This window comes from Zonotrichia leucophrys, chromosome 1, assembly GCF_028769735.1.
Source record: "Zonotrichia leucophrys gambelii isolate GWCS_2022_RI chromosome 1, RI_Zleu_2.0, whole genome shotgun sequence".
NCBI lineage: Eukaryota > Metazoa > Chordata > Aves > Passeriformes > Passerellidae > Zonotrichia > Zonotrichia leucophrys.
Window position 1 is genome coordinate 101,016,378 of NC_088169.1, and position 15,962 is coordinate 101,032,339.

The following is a 15,962-nucleotide window of genomic DNA, read 5'->3' on the forward strand; positions in this document are numbered from 1 at the left end:
TTGTCCCTTTTCCCCCCACATGCTCCGCGTTCCCAGCTGTGGGGTAGCACCGTCCTGATCCCTGGCTGATGGAGTCCCCGGTTTTGGTGGCCAAACCGGGTCGCGCCTCCCACTTCTTCAGCCCCCAGCCCCAGCCTTGCCCCACCGCGGCCCCACTTTCCCCAGTGCCCAGCTCCCCGGTACCTTCACACTGCCGGTGCCTTCATAGCACCGTGCTCCCGCTCTTCCTTTCGGTATGCCCCGGGTGCTCCCCTGGTGCTTCCCCCTGCCAGGTGCTCCCCGCCCCGGTGCTCTTCATCCTCCCGGTGCTCCCCACTGTTGCTGCCGCTACCCGCTGCTCTCCGCCCCTCGGTGCCGCTGCCCCTCGGTCAGACCCCCCGATGCCCCCCTGAACATCCTGCTCACGGCCCCTGATCTGCCCCGGTGCCTCTCGGGTGCGCCCCCCAGGACCCCACCAGTGCTCCCCCGAGCTCCCCCTGCTGCTCCCCCAGGATCCCCGCGGGTCCCCTCCCGCGTTCGCCTCTCACGGTGGCCACCCCCGGATCTCTCCCGTGGGCCCCCGGGTGCCTCATCGGTGCCCCCCTGGGGCCCTCGGCGCCCCCAGCCCCCGGAGCCCCTGCCTGTCCCCGGGATGTCCCCGTCCCCCACCTTTCCCCGCCCCGCTGCCCGCCCCTCGGCTCCCCCTCCCCCTCAGAGCGCGGCCCCGCGGCGCGGCCCCGGCGGCGGAGCATGGCGGGCGCGGGGGGCGCGGGGGGCGCGGGAGGAGCGGCCCCGGTGCCGGTGCCCCCCTGGTACCACCGGGACCTGAGCCGGGCGGCGGCCGAGGAGCAGCTGGCGCGGGCCGGGCGGGACGGCAGCTTCCTGGTGCGGGACAGCGAAAGCGTGGCGGGGGCCTACGCGCTCTGCCTGCTGTGAGTGGGGTACAGGCGGGGGGCTGCCGGGGGGACACCCCCGCAGTGCCGGCGGGGCGTGGGGGGACACCGGGAGCGGCCATCGGGGGTGCCTGGAGTGGGTGCACCGGGAGGGAACCGGCGCGGGGCCGGGGGAGCAGCGGAGGCACGGGCAGGGAGTCGGGGGGAGGACCGGGGGCGACCGTGGCAGAGCTGCAGGGAGAAGCTTGAGGGGGCACCGGCGAGAGCTTTGGGGGGATCCCGGGAGAAACGGGGCGGGGGTACCGGGGATTGAGTCGGGCGTAGGAGTGGAAGTGTTTAGGGCGGCACCAGAGGGGCCTCGGGGATGGTCCGGGGAGAGCAGGGGGTCGGGAGGGCAGCCGGGGGTGGCTCTTGGGCCAGCAGAGGGGAGGATCTGGGGGAGCGCCAGAGGTATCGGGGAGAGCGCTGGGGCGTCACGGTGGGGTCACTGCAGGGATCCGGGGGAGCACTGTGCCACGCAGGGCGGGTGTCCAAGGAAGCACTGGCACAGCACCGGGAAGAACAGTGGGAGAGGCACCGGCAGGGGGAGGGGGCGCCAAGGAAGAACAGGCAGGGGGATCACTGGAAGGGATCCAGGGGAGCACGCAGGGAGCATTGGTGGGGATGGGGGAACACCAAGAGGGCAACAGTCAGAGAGGGATACAGTGAGCACGGGGGTCACCAATACTGTGCGGGTTACTCGGAATTTGGGCACAGGGAGGCTGAGAGAGTTCTGGTCAGTGGATGCTGGGGGGGAACGGACACGGGGGGACCTGGGTTTTCAGAGGGACACCGGCACTTCTGGGACACGGCACCAGGGAAATGGCACCTGCTGTGGTCTGGGTGTCCCAGGAGACCTGGGAGTCTCTAGGCAGTGGGGGGATATTGGGCTGGCTCTAGGGGGACTGTGTCACCCACCCCTGTTACCATGGGGGTCTATGAGATGGGGGCCTAGCACCTGCCGCACACTTTGGGGGTCCCTGAGCCTACCCATGGCACTGGGGGTCCCCCAGCTCCTGCCCTCATGTCTGGGGGTCCCCAGCCTGGGAAAGGGGGACAGCTTGAATAGTGCCATGGAACTCCATGGCTCCCAGCTTGTGCCAGGTCACAGGTGAGGGCTGACAGCCCTGGGGGTCCTGAAGTGCCTTTGCCCAGTGGTGCACCCCAGCACCCCACCATACCTGGGGCCTCTGGCACCTCGTTGTGCTGGGATGCTCCTGGGACATGCCACTGGCTGCCACAGGCTGGCTGCCTGTGCCAGCACCTGGACCTTGATGTGGTTGTGAGGTGGTGGTGAGGGCACTTGAACTCAAAACTTTTCTGTGCCCCGAGAGCCTGTGGGAGAGTTGGGAGTGCTCTGTGAGCTGGCCTGCCCTGGCCTGGGGTTGCTGTGTGCTGGTGCCACGTGCGTTGCCAGGCATGCAGCCTCCATGGTGATGTGGTTGTCCTGCCCCGTGGACAGTGGCAAATGCAATTTCCCAGGCATGTGGGGTAACAGTGTGGCTCTGGGCACTGGCTCCCCACCACAGAGCTGGGCTGGCAGGCAGCACTGGGCACAGCACTGGGAGAGCCTGCAATTCCAGCACCTAATGGTGCCGTGTGGCTGAAGGGAGGGCATTGTGTGGTGTGGGTGACAGGGGGCTGCAGACAGCATTGTGGTACGGGTGCCTGGCTAAGGTGTGTCTGTCACTGGTATCTCTCACTGCTTGGTGAGGGGGCCATGGGTGCCACATGGCTGGCCTGTGGCACTGGCATGGCAAAGCCCATCATGGGGATGCCAGTTTGGGAGGCTGCACTCCAACAAGGGCTACTGGGAGTCCCTGGTGCTGTGATCTCACCAGGCACCCCCACTGCCTGTGAGTGGGTGGACAGGGCTGTGGAGCCATTGGCCTAAAAATAGCTGCAGAATCAGGAGGAGGAAAGGGAACTGCAGCGGGATCCCGGCAGCATCGGCTTCCTTTAACCCTCCCACTGGTGTGCCATGGACTCACCGGGCTGGATGTGGCACACCAGGACATCTCACTGTGGCCTCACCATGGCGCACTGGGGTGTCTCACCGTGGCACACCAGGGTGTCACACTTGTGGCCTCACTGTTTCATATTGGGAAGTGGTAGCATACAGCAGTGGCACCCCAGGGTGTGCTGACGTCGCTGGTTGGTGAACAGTGCTAGTGGGGACAGTCCTGGTGTGGTGTCCCACAGGAGCGTGGGGGCTTGGAACTTCCATCCTGGCTCACTGCCAGTTCATGGGGGACACCAGTGCCAGGGTGGTGCCAGTGGGCACACGGTATCCCCCTTGCCAGGGTGCCCACACCCTGCTCTTGGTGAAGCAGGGTGGTAGGTGCCCCTCTGTGTGCCACAGAGCAGCGGGGATGTGGGGTGCCCGCTGTGCAGACAGGGTGCTGTGCGTCAGAGCGACAGGGGAGTCCCGCAGCTCCCGCATAAAGGCTCTTTGTAGCCAGCCCGGTGCTCTCTGGCCCCCCCTCCCCGTCGCTGCTCACCAAAATAGCAGCGACAGACAGCGGTGCGGGGCTGGGCAGCCAGGGGGCCCTGCACGCCCTCTCCACAGCACCACCCCCTGTGCCGAGTGTCCCTCCAGCCCCTGCCAGTTATCCACAGAGAACCCCTTGATGTCCCCCACAGCTGAGGTTCCTCCTGAGGGTCCTGCTCCTTGCCCCTCCAATCCAGAGTTCCACATACTGGTGCTGTGCTGGGGCTCCTCTTGCACTCACATCACACCTCCAGTGGTGTTCCTGCTGTGGAGACCCCAGTTGTGTATTAGGACTTCCCACAGAGACCCCTTATGCTGCCCTCGTTTGGGGGTGTCTCTTTGTGCTCCCCATCCTACCAGCTGGGATTCTCCCACAGACTCATTGGAGTCTGGAAAGCCCTGGTCCCTTCCCCCACCCTAGCAGGGTTTTCCATAGAGCCCCCCCAAAGTGGAGTCCCATTCAGCCCCCCCTACCACTTGGAGAGTTCTCCATGGCCCCACCCTCACAATGACCCTGACTGGGCATTGGGACACCTGGCAGGACCCCAGTGATGCTGGGGCAGGTCATACCTCCAGAGGAGGCAGGAGAAATGGGGTACCTGGCACTGCAGGGGACGTGGTGGCACCAGGGGACCTGGTGCTGTGGGGTGCTGGCAGGGTAACCAGAACTGTAGGGTGACACCAGGGGACCTGACAGAGGGGGATAGGATGTGGGGGCACAGCACCCTGTCCAGGGACACAGCACAGCATGGGGGGGATGGATGCTGCCTTGTCCCAGTTCTCCAGCCCTGCACTGAGCTGCCACTGGGGCAGGGGACACAGCAGCTGAGTGGCCCCGGTGTGGTGACAGCAGCCTCAATGCTCACGGTGACCTCTGTGGCCAGAGGCCAGCCAGGAGTCCTGGTCCCTGTGGACAGCCCTGGAGTGGGGAGGTCTGGCACTGCTGAGGCTCCCTGTCTCCTGGAGTCCCTGAAATGGGGAGAGCTTCCAGTCCTGCTCCTTGCACTCACTGATGTTTTCACCCCATCTCTTAGCACTGCCCATCACCCCCTGCCCCGGGATCGTGTCCTTGGTTCCTGTCAGCTTCCACAGGAAAATAAATTGTTTCCTGGTGTCCTGGCTGCCAACTCCTGCCTGTGCCATGGGCTGGGGACAGTGCCTCTGGCACAGACAGGCAGTGCAGCAGGGCAGCAGCACTGCCAAGGACATAGTGCTGTCAATTGTGGGGTCGGAGCACGCAAAGGAGTCACTCTCGGGCTCCCAGCACCCACCCTGCAGGCATTTTCCCGTGGCTTTTCCATGGATTCCCTGTCAGCTCGTTGCATTCCATGGGGAATGGTGGTATTGGAGCTCCTCGCTGTCGCTGCTGATGAAGTAGAGTCTGACTGGATGAGTACTGGGCATCCCTTTGGGGCTGGCGGGGGCCGTGCAGGCAGGTGGGGAGACACCAGCCACCCCCAGCACTCCCTGATGCCTTCCCTGCCGCCACAGGTTCCAGAAACACGTGCACACCTACCGCATCCTGCCGGACGAGGAGGATTTCCTGGCCGTGCAGGTGGGCAGCGCAGGCATGGGACACCCCTGGCTCGTGGGCACTGGGGCTCTCTGGCTCAGCAGTGCTCAGTGCTGGCCTCGTGCTGTGGCTTTACTTGTCCCTGTGGCTGTGCTGGGCTCAGCCCTGGCGCCGTGCCACGCGCCTGCCCGGCTGTGCCGGATGGCTTGGCTGTGCCTGTCTTGGCCGGCTGTGGCACTGGGTATTTTTAGAGCAACAGAACCCTCTTTGTGCTGGCCAGGCTGGCAGGAAAAGCTGCCCCTGGGAGGGAGGAGGCTGAGGGACGGCTGCTGTCTGCACCCTGTGTACCCACCTACCAACCCTGCAGGCCCCATTGCAATGGGCCCTGGTTCCCACCATGGGGCTGTGGGGTCAGCCCCTCATCCTGCATGGGGGTCCCTGCATGGAGGGGTTCCTGCACGGTGGCATCTCTGCATGGGAGGATCCCTTCATGGGGGTCCCTGCATGGGGGCCCCTTCATGGGAACATCCCTGTGTGGTGGCACCTCCACATGAGGGGATCATTGCATGGTGTTATCCCTGCCTGGGGGTCCCTGCATGATGGCATCCCTGCCTGGGGTTTCCCTGTTTGGTGTTGTCTCCACCTGGAAGGTGTGCAGTGATGGTGGCTGCAGGTGCTGATGGTGTCGGTGTCCCAATGTCCCCGCAGACGTCACAGGGCGTGCAGGTGCGGCGCTTCAAGACGCTCAGCGAGCTGATTGCCCTGTACCTGCAGCCCAACCAGGGGCTGGTCTGCACCCTGCTCTTCCCTGTCGAGAGGGAGAAGGAGAAGGAGAACGTGGAGGACAGGGACTACTCGGGTATGGCAGGGTGACATGGGTGGGTGAAGGGGGTCCTGAGACCCCTGGGGTGGGGGTAACTGGCCCCCTCATGCCCCGCTGCAGATGGAGAGGATGAGAAGCCGCCATTGCCACCACGCTCCGGCTCCACCAGTTTCTCTGGCACCTCAGCGGGGCTCAGCCCCACTGGCCTGGGACCATCTGTGCCAGAGAGGCCAGTGGAGAGGTGAGGATCTGCCTGTCTCCTGTCCCCTGTCTGTCCCCTGCTCCTCCCTGCTGGCTCTCACCCCTTGGGTGCTCTCTCTGTAGCACCAATGGGCTCAGCAGCATCTCTCACGAGTACCTGAAGGGCAGCTACAGCCTGGACCTGGAGGCAGTGAAGGGAGGGGCCAACAGCCTCCCCCACCTCAACAAGACTCTCGTCACCTCCTGCAAACGGCTGCACAGGTGAGTGCCAGGCACTGGGACAGACAAACAGACGGAAGGACGTATGTGCCACCCGGTGAGCCGGCTCCTCTTGCCTCTCCAGTGAGGTGGACAAGGTGCTGGCAGGGCTGGAGATCCTCTCCAAGGTGTTTGACCAGCAGAGCTCCCCCATGGTCTCCAAGATCCTGCAACAGGTAAAGGGAATATGGGGACAGAGCAGTGGCAGCCCCCCACCATGAACTGCACCCACAGACCCAACCATGGTACCATCCATAGGTGGTGGGAAAAACTGTGGAGAAACACCTACCATCCTACCCCATCCCAGATTGCCAGTGGGCGCTGCCACTTGGGGTGGGGGAAGGCTCTGGGCTGGGTCTGGGGTTCACATCCCAGTGCTGGGGTGTCTTGCTGGGGGTTCCAGACAGCAGGGCAGAGTGGAGAGCAGGAGCTGGAGAACCTGGTGCTGAAACTGTCTGTGCTGAAAGATTTCCTGTCGTCCATTGAGAAGAAGGTAAGGCTGGAGATGCAGGGTTGGATGGCCTGATAGGGGTGCTCTGAGGGGTCTGGGTGAACCAGAGAGACTGTGGGGCTGAGGGCACTGGTGGGCCTGGGGCAACTGGCAGAGCTTGCTGGACTGGTGGAGCTGGGGGACTGGGGATGGGCTTGTGGGATTGAGGCACCAGTGGGACTGGGGAGAGCCAGTGGAGCTGGCACTGGTAGGGCTGAGGGAGCTGATGGGGCCTTGTGGACTTTGAGGGCTGGTGGGGCTTGGAAGATTGGTGGGACTGGATGGGTTGGTGGGGCTGGTGGGCTCTCAGCTGACCCTGCTGGGGCTCTGGCAGGCACTGAAGGCCCTGCAGGAGATGAGCTCAGCCACCCCCGCAGCCCCCCCTCAACCCCTCTCCCGCAAGGCCAAGAGCATCCCAGTGCAAACCTTCGAGGTGAGCCCAACCCTACCCCCTGCCCTGCCCCCTTTTGGAGTTTTGGGGGGATTTCAGCATCAGCTGAGTACCTCCAGTGTGACACTGAGGGCACAGACCCCTAGATGTCTCTGGGGGAGGTCAGATGCCAGACAGGGTGCTGGGGTGTCCCCTGTGTCCTCCCTCATCCCAGTGTCCCCTGGCAGGTGAAGCTGGATATCACCCTGGGGGATCTGACCAAGATTGGGAAGTCACAGAAGTACACGCTGAGCGTGGATGTGGAGGGGGGTAAACTAGTGGTGCTGAAGAAGCAGAAGGACTCCCAGGAGGACTGGAACACCTTCACCCATGACAAGAGTGAGTGGGGAGGTGTCTGGGAGGGCCCCAGCACCCTTTGTGCTGGGGTGCATGCCTGTGAGGCTCAGTGGTGATCTGGAAGCGGGGGGATTTCCTCATGCTGGGGGGTCCCCCAAAGCATGGTCTGGGGGGGTTTCAGCACCCAGCTAGCAGCCAGCACTCTCCCATCTCTTTCCTCTCTTCCTCAGTTCGGCAGCTGATCAAGTCACAGCGGGTGCAGAACAAGCTGGGCATCGTTTTTGAGAAGGAAAAGGATAAAACGCAACGGAAAGACTTTGTTTTTGTCAGTGCTCGGGTGGGTAACACTCAGCTGGAGGCAGGTGGGGTACAAGGGGTCCCTTGTAGGGATGGGGTGGGGCAGGATTTAACCCCTGGGCCCTGGTGGGGCTCAGGGACAGGCGCTGGGTACCGGTGCCTGATGGCTGGGTGATGTCCCTGGGGTGATCCCCATGCCCAGAAGGTGCCAGCTGTGGCTGAGCCAAAACAGGAGGGTGGGAGAGGGTTGTAGGCACCCCCTCTATCCCCACCTCACTGCCCCCTTCTGCAGAAACGTGAGGCCTTCTGTCAGCTTCTGCAGCTGATGAAGAACAAGCACTCTCACCAGGACGAGCCTGACATGATCTCTGTCTTCATTGGCACCTGGAACATGGGTGAGCAAGGCTAGGGGCAGCCCTGGGTGTCAGGGCCCTGGGGTCGCCCCCTAACTGTGCTGTCCCCCTGCAGGCAGCGTTCCCCCCCCCAAGAACATCACTTCATGGATCACCTCCAAGGGCTTGGGCAAGACCCTGGACGAGGTGACGATGGCCATACCGCACGACATCTACGTCTTTGGCACCCAGGAGAATTCCTTGGGAGACAAGGAGTGGGTGGACTTCCTGCGCTCCGTCCTCAAGGACTTCACTGAGGTTGAGTACCGCCCGGTAAGCACCAGGGGACCCTGGAGACCCTGAGGGCTCTGGGGTGCAGGCACTGGTGGGTGGTGGAGGTGTGGATGCTCAGTGTCCTGGGGGTGGCTGTGCTCTGGCTCTGTGACACCGGCTGTTCTGGGGTGCTCTTGTGGTGCTGGGTGGCTGTGGGTGCTCCAGGTCTGCTGACATAAGGTATTTTGGGGTGGTCTCCTGGTGCTGGGTAGCTGTGGATGCTGATTGATGGTGGTGGGATTCCATGGGCGACAGCCCTTGGTGAAGCAGTAATGAGCATTCCCTGTGGACACACCAGAGGGGCCCCCGTGACCCCAGGGGGCCCCAGGGCGTGCTGGCAGGGGGCTGAGGGTGCTGGCACCCACAGGTGGCCATGCAGTCCCTGTGGAACATCAAGGTGGTGGTGCTGGTGAAGCCAGAGCACGAGAACCGCATCAGCCATGTCAGCACCTCCAGCGTCAAGACAGGGATCGCCAACACCCTGGGTAGGGCCACAGCAGGGCACAGAGGGACGCGGGCTGTGCACTGCACTGGGGGGGCTCCTGGAGTGTCTGCACTGGGTGGGGGGGTCCTGTTGTTGCGTGTATGGCATGAGGAGGAGCGTCAGCATGTGTACCTTGCATGTTGAGCAGTCCTGGTGTGTGGGCATTGCATGGGGAGGGGTCCCAGGGTTGCACAAGGAGGGGGCCTGGCATGTGTTGCATGTGGAGGGGTCTTGTTGGAGCATGGGGAGGGGTCCCAGGGCATGGGTGTTTCACGAGGAGGGCTCTGTGTGCAGTGCATGGGGAAGGTTCTGGGAGTGTTTGTGTTGCATGTGGAGGCCCTGGATAGGTGTGCTTTGCACGAGGGGGACTCTGGGGGGTGTTTCATGAGGAGGCCTCTCAGCATGGGGACTGTGCCAGGTGGGACTGTGCCCCATCACCGTGACCTGGGGCCGGCTGGGTGTCTGTCCCCGAGGCAGAATCAGGGGTTGCCTGATCCCATCCCATGTCCCCAATTCCTCACAGGGAACAAGGGCGCTGTGGGTGTCTCCTTCATGTTCAATGGCACCTCCTTTGGCTTTGTCAACTGCCACCTCACCTCTGGCAATGAGAAGACGGCACGGTGAGCACCCCCGCCCTGGGCTGGGCCAGGACACGGCTGTCACCCCTGTCCTCATGTCTGTGACACCCTGTCCTTGTGTCCCCTGCTTCAGGAGGAACCAGAACTACCTGGACATCCTGCGCCTGCTCTCACTGGGGGATAAGCAGCTGAGCTCCTTTGACATTTCTCTTCGCTTCACTCACCTCTTCTGGTTTGGGGACCTCAATTACCGCCTAGACATGGACATCCAGGTCAGGGGAAGGGGTGGCTGGGGCTGGGAAGGCAGCTGGGAGTGTCAGGGTCCCCCTCCCAGCCCACTGCCAACGCCTTTGTCCCAACAGGAGATCCTCAACTACATCAGCCGCAAGGAGCTGGAGCCGCTGCTGAAGGTGGATCAGCTCAATCTGGAGAAGGAGAAGCACAAGGTGTTCCTGCGCTTCGGTGAGGACTGGGGGGCTCCAGGGGGGTCTGGTGCTGCAGCCCCTGCTGTGGGGACTGTCCTGACCCACTGCTGTCCCTGCAGGTGAGGAGGAGATCACCTTCCCCCCAACCTACCGCTACGAGCGGGGCTCCCGGGACACCTATGTCTGGCACAAGCAGAAGCCCACAGGGGTAGGTGCTGGGTAGGGGGAGTTGGGGGAGTGGAGGACACCCCAATCTGAACCCCCACCCACTCCCCACCCCTGCCAGGTGCGTACCAACGTGCCGTCCTGGTGTGACCGCATCCTCTGGAAGTCCTACCCCGAGACTCATGTCAACTGCAACGCTTATGGTGAGCACTGTAACCACCCCAGCACTCTGTTCTGGGGACAGTCCCCCCCACTCCATCCTGACTTCTTCTCCATTCCCACTGGCTGCAGGGTGCACAGATGACATTGTCACCAGTGACCATTCACCCGTCTTCGGCTCCTTTGAAGTGGGAGTGACATCGCAGTTCGTTTCCAAAAAAGGTGCCTATGCCCTAGGGGATCCCTTGCTGTCCCCTGCCCCTCCATGGTCCAACCTCTCCCTCTAAATGGAGAGGCCCCAGGGAGATTCCAATGCCTTGCCTCTCCATGGAGGGCTCTCCAAGTCCTCAGAGCAGGCATACATCGAGTTTGAGAGCATAGAAGCCATCGTGAAGACCTCCAGTCGCACCAAGTTTTTCATCGAGTTTTATTCTACCTGCCTGGAAGGTGAGGACTGGAATGCCAGTGGGGGGTCCCAGAGGGCTTGAGAGGGATCCCAGGAAGCTCATGGCATCCTGGAAGGCTAAAGGATTGATGCTATGTCCTGCTACCATCACAGAGTTCAAGAAGAGCTTCGAGAACGACAGCCAGAGCAGTGACAACATCAACTTCCTCAAGGTGCAGTGGTCATCCCGGCAGCTGCCCACGGTGAGGAGGGGCTGGGGGCAGTCAGGGTGGGTGCTGGGGGAAGCTTGCAGACAGGGAGACCCCTGCTCAGTGCCAGCACCCCTTTCCCTCTGCCACAGCTGAAGCCCATCCTCTCTGAGATTGAGTACCTGCAGGACCAGCACCTCTTGCTCACTGTCAAATCCCTTGATGGCTACGAGTCCTATGGTGAGTGTCCACTCCAGCACCATGCCAGCACCAGGGGTCCGTGGGATGCAGACCCCCAACCTCTCCCACTGTCACCCCCAGGGGAGTGTGTCATTGCCCTGAAGTCCATGATTGGCAGCACAGCCCAGCAGTTCCTCACCTACCTGTCCCACCGTGGTGAGGAGACCGGCAATATCCGTGGCTCCATGAAGGTCTGGGTGCCCACGGAGCGCCTGGGCACCCGTGAGAGGCTCTATGGTGAGCACCCCTCACCCAGGGGGGCACCCTGGGGAGAGGACTCCGCCACTGAGCCCCTGTTCCCTGGCAGAGTGGATCAGCATCGATAAGGATGAGACGACAGCCAGCAAAGGGAAGGTGCTGCTAGGTGCCAGGGCCACCCAGGACAATGCCAAGTATGAGGGACAGGGATTGGCAGGGTGGGGGGCACCTGGGGGTCGGGAGGCCTGAGGGATTCACCTGAGCACAGGTATTGCTTGGAGTGTCCCTCTAGGCTGGTGTGTGGGATGTGACTGGGGACAGTCCTGATGCCAGTTTTGTGCCATGCAGGGCAGGGATGGGGCTCTGAGCCTCCAAATGTGGCTCTGGCTGTGTTTTGGTGGCTGAGCCTCATCCTAGAGGGCAGAGCCCCATGCTGGGGATCTCAGCCCTGATCTGGGCTGCTGAGACCCATCCCATGGGGTCTGAACCTTGTCCTGGGTGATCTGAGCCCCATCCTGGGGGTCTGAACCCTGATGGGGACGTTCAAGCCCCATGGGCCACCCAACTCCTCCTGTTGCCAGGTCTGTGGGGCGGAAGCCCACAGGTGCTGAGCCCCCCACCACCCTCCTGGCGAAGCTGCCGGAGGAGCCCGACAAGAGCAGCACCACAGCAGCGCCGCGTCCCCCCGCCCCGCACCGCAGCGCCCCCAGGGACGAGGCCGCCCCGAGCCGGTGAGGGGGCATGGGCAGGGCTAGGGAGGGGCTTCCTCTGGGGGCGCCACGCTCAACCCTGTCCCCGTAGGTCCAAGGTGGAGGCAGTGCCGGAGCTCTCAGGGGGTCCCCTGAAGAACAGCTTCAACAACCCAGCGTACTACGTGCTGGAGGGGGTCCCCCACCAGCTGCTGGTGCCAGGGGACCCCGGCAAGCCCCCCAAGGCCAAGGGGCAGGTGGCAGTGCCGGAGCGCTGCCAGTGCCCCTCGGCATGCTGCGGTGGCGAGAGCGATGAGGAGGAGGAGCTGGGCACCCTGAACCTGCCCCCGCCGGATTTCCCCCCGCCGCCACTGCCCCGGGAGCTGGAGCTCCCCCAAAACACCTTCTTGGGCACCCCCAAGGAGCTGCTGGCATCCAGCGGGTGTGAGGACCCCAAATCCCACCCTGCTGCCTTCGGAGAGGCTCCCCTGCCCAAGCTGCACCCCCGGCCACCCCCAGCCGCCAGGGCTGGATTTGGGATGGAGGGAGCTGGGGGGATGCCCATTCCCGGGGCACTGCCCGCTCCTGGGGCACTGCCCGCTCCTGGGGGCCTGTCGGGAGGGCTGCTGGATGACCGCTCCTGCTCGGTGCTGCAGATGGCCAAGACACTGAGTGAGGTGGACTACGGGGGTGGGAAGGGGAGGGTGGTCCCCCCACCACCGCTGCTGGCCAAGGGGGCCTTGCCTCCCCGCTGCCTGCACCCCGACTATGGCCGCCCCCTTGCCTTCCCTCCCCACTCCATCCAGGAGAGCATCCAGGAGGATCTGGCTGAGGAGGTGGGTGATGCAGGGTGGGTGGGGGTCCTCGGCACCTCGGCTGGGGCTCCCTTTGGGGTGCCCAATGGTGCTGAGGCTGTTGGGGCGCAGGCGCTGGGCCGCGGCGTGGGCACCGTGCCCGGCGTGGGCGAGTGGCTGCGGGCGCTGGGGCTGGAGCGGTACGAGGAGGGGCTGGTGCGCAACGGCTGGGACGACCTGGAGTTCCTCAGGTGAGCAGCCCCCCAGAATGGTGGGCAGGGACTCCCACCCACTCCCACCCCCAGCCTGGCCAGCCCCAGTGAGTGCACGTATTCCCCATGAGGTCACAGTGATGCCTGGGTTCTGGGGAGGTCTCTTGGGGTGCTGCCCTTGATGGTCCCTGCTATCCCTGGGGGTTCCCCACTGCCTTCTGCAGGTCTCCACTTCCCCTGGGAATCCTCACTCCCCATGGCCCCCAAAAGTTCTGTGCCGCCCTTGGGGGTCCCCACTGCTCCCCCATGCCCTTTGCCTCTCAGGATCCCCAGTGCCCCTGAAGGTCACAAAACCCCACGTCAGGGACAGGATGGAGCCTGGGTGTGCACGCAGCAGCCTGAGTGGGGGCTCTTGCACCCCCACGTGGGGTGGGGTGCCCCTCAGGGTCAGAGAGCCCCATATTTGTGCTTCATTCCCAGTGACATCACGGAGGAGGACCTGGAGGAGGCTGGAGTGCTGGAGCCCGGCCACAAGCGTGTCCTTCTGGAGAGCCTCCAGCTCCGCAAGTAGCTGCCACCGCCCATCCAGCATCCCGTGCTTCCTGTGGCCCGGCATCCCAGATCCTGCAGCCCTGCGTCTCAGACCTTGCAGTAGTGTGTCCTGTGGCCCAGCATCCTGCCTCCCACAGATGGGCATCCTGGATCCCATGGCTGTGCATTCTGTATCCTGCTGCCACGTGTCCTGGAGCCTGTGGCCCTGCATCCTGCAGCTGAGCATCCCAGATCCTGCGGCCACACATCCCAGATCCCTCAGATCCTGCGGCCGTGTGTCTGCAGCCCAGCATCCTGTGTGACCCCATATCCTGGGTCCCATGGATGTTCATCCCAGATCCTGCAGCTGTGCATCCTGCAGCTGAGGATCCTTCATCCCACAGCCCCACACCCTGCATCCATTCATCCCACCATCACCAGCAGCAAGTGGGAACCCCATGAGCTCCACAGCCCACCCCACCCTGGGTGCAGGGTAATGGGGCAGGAAGGGGGAATGGGGGACAGGGGGGTGGTGGGTCCTGGTCAGATAATTTCACATGAGGATACCCACGGGGTGTCCTCACATTTAAGTTATTTTTTTATTTATTGGGAGAAGGGGTGGGGGAAGGGGTGTTTGGGGGTAACCTGGCTCCCTGGTTGGGACCCTGGCTCCCCCCATGAGCCCTCACAGCTAGGAGGAGGCTCTGAGCAAAGTCATGTCTTGACCCAAGTGCCTTCATGATGCCTGGGATGGGATGGGATGGGATGGGATGGGATGGGATGGGATGGGATGGGATAGCTCAGCCAGCCCCCACAGACAACACTAGGCCCAGCTCAGGGTCCCTATCCCCACCTCTAAAGATCCTGTCCCTACCCTGAAGGTCCCATCCCCACTGTGAAGGTTCCTAGGCATCCCTGTCCCCACCCCAGGGCACCTGTCCCCCTCAGGGTCCTTGTCCCTAAGATGGATGTCCCATTCCCACCCTGGAGGATCCCCATCCCCACCCAGGGGGTGCCAGTCACCATCCCTGGGGGCCCCCTCCCCTTGCTGTAGGTCCCTCTCCCAGCTCCAGAGCATCCTGTCCCCACCCTGGACCTCATATCTGTACACCAGGGGTTCTATCCCCACTCTGATCCCTATCCCTGCTCTGGATGTGCTGTCCCCACCCCTGGGGGTTCCTGTCCTCACCCCAGGTATCCCTGTTGCCATTCCTCGGGGTCCCATCCCCGCTATGGTGGTCCCTGTCCCCACCCTAGGGGTGTTGTCCTCATTCCCAGGGGTCCCACCCCACCCTGAGGGTCCATCCCACCCAGAGGTTCCATTCCCAGAGGTCCTGTTGTCCCTATTCTGGGGATTCCGTCCCTGTCCCCACCATGGGGTCCCTGTCCATGCTCTGGGAGTGCCTGTCCCCGTGCTGGGAGTCCATCCCCAGCCTGGGAATCCTGTCAGAGCAGAGCCAGCTCAGTGCCTTCCCCCAGAGCCCATCCCACACCAGCAGTGCCTGCGGGGCAGATCCCCCATCCCAGCCCGTTTGCCCATTGGCACTGGCTGGGTCTGTCCCCACGGGGGTCTGTCACCCTTGGGGACAGCAGGGCTGGCAGCCGGCTCTCCTTGTGGGTGCTCAGCCCCCAGCCTTGCCAAGTGTCCTTCTAGGAGGGTCCCCTGGGTGGGAGCCCCAGGGCAGGGCTGCTCCCACTGTGCTTTCCCCTCTGGGATGCTCCCTCCAGGCTCTCCCTGTCCTCAGGGGGGTGGGGGTGATGCTACCCCAGACCCCCCACCCCTCACTCCGGCTGAGATGAAGGATGGGCCAGGTGCCCCTGGCATACCCCAACCTCCCCCCTCTGTTACTGGGGGTGAACTCCCCCCACTAAACCCCAGCTCCTGTGTTTGGAGGTGTTTGGTAAACCTGGAGTGATTTTTATCATGTTCATGCAATGGCTGTGCTGGAGCTCTCGGCGTGGGGAGCGGGGCAAGGTGGGGACCCAGGGGGAGGAGCTGGGTCCCAGCATAATCTGTGACCCCTCCAAGCTGGCTGTGCTGGCCCCAGCAAGGTGGGGAGCAGGTCCCTTGTCCCCTTCTTGCCCATTTGGGTACCTCAGATCACTCCCCCAACAGCCTGGCATGCTCCTTGTCACTATCCCAATGCCCCCAAGAGCTTCTTCATCATCACCCCTCAAAGGGCCCCCAGAGGCCGGGGAGGCTGGGTGGGGCACCCCTCTCCTCACCCCACTTGGGGGGGCTTCCCATGGGGTGCCTTTTCAGTGTCCTACAGCTGCTTGGGGTCTTGGAGTGGGGGCACCCAAAATAATCCCTGAGGTGCTGGGGGTCCGTGGCATCACCTGGGGGGTTCTGGTGGGTTTCAGAGGGTCCAGGGACGGAGACTGTGCAGCCCCCCCACCCCTGCAACCCCTGGTGGGGGTGGGGTGCAACAGGGACTGAGGGCCAGCAGCACTGTCAATAAATTAAGTTTAATTTGGATTAGTGGCATTTGCAAATATGGGTAATAAATTACAGAA

General features: G+C 63.3%; 1 protein-coding gene across 2 annotated transcripts; it reads left to right on the forward strand.

Moving 5' to 3' along the window:
- Positions 1-716: 716 nt before the first annotated feature.
- INPPL1 (inositol polyphosphate phosphatase like 1) lies at positions 717-15,924 on the forward strand. 2 transcript variants are annotated; one of them, XM_064725966.1, is made up of 28 exons: positions 717-911; positions 4,894-4,957; positions 5,624-5,774; positions 5,859-5,979; positions 6,063-6,200; positions 6,283-6,373; positions 6,601-6,690; positions 7,022-7,120; positions 7,306-7,456; positions 7,645-7,751; positions 8,004-8,106; positions 8,180-8,376; positions 8,744-8,861; positions 9,384-9,480; positions 9,572-9,710; positions 9,801-9,900; positions 9,983-10,071; positions 10,150-10,231; positions 10,320-10,409; positions 10,521-10,634; positions 10,747-10,835; positions 10,934-11,021; positions 11,103-11,258; positions 11,329-11,413; positions 11,801-11,950; positions 12,021-12,744; positions 12,835-12,953; positions 13,395-15,924. In XM_064725966.1, exons 1-28 carry the CDS (start codon positions 730-732, stop codon positions 13,483-13,485), a joined length of 3,825 nt encoding a protein of 1,274 aa, XP_064582036.1. In that variant the 5' UTR covers positions 717-729; the 3' UTR covers positions 13,486-15,924. The 2 variants fall into 2 exon arrangements, with proteins under 2 accessions (XP_064582036.1, XP_064582028.1); XM_064725958.1 differs by having other exon boundaries at positions 12,021-12,953.
- The last annotated feature ends 38 nt before the right edge of the window (positions 15,925-15,962 follow it).

Coding starts and splice junctions, on each gene's coding strand:
- INPPL1 (XM_064725958.1), top strand. CDS start 730: ATGGCGGGCGCGGGGGGCGCGGGGGGCGCGGGAGGAGCGGCCCCGGTG. Junction 8,107..8,179: donor CATTGGCACCTGGAACATGG/GTGAGCAAGGCT, acceptor GTCCCCCTGCAG/GCAGCGTTCCCCCCCCCAAG. Junction 9,901..9,982: donor CAAGGTGTTCCTGCGCTTCG/GTGAGGACTGGG, acceptor CTGTCCCTGCAG/GTGAGGAGGAGATCACCTTC.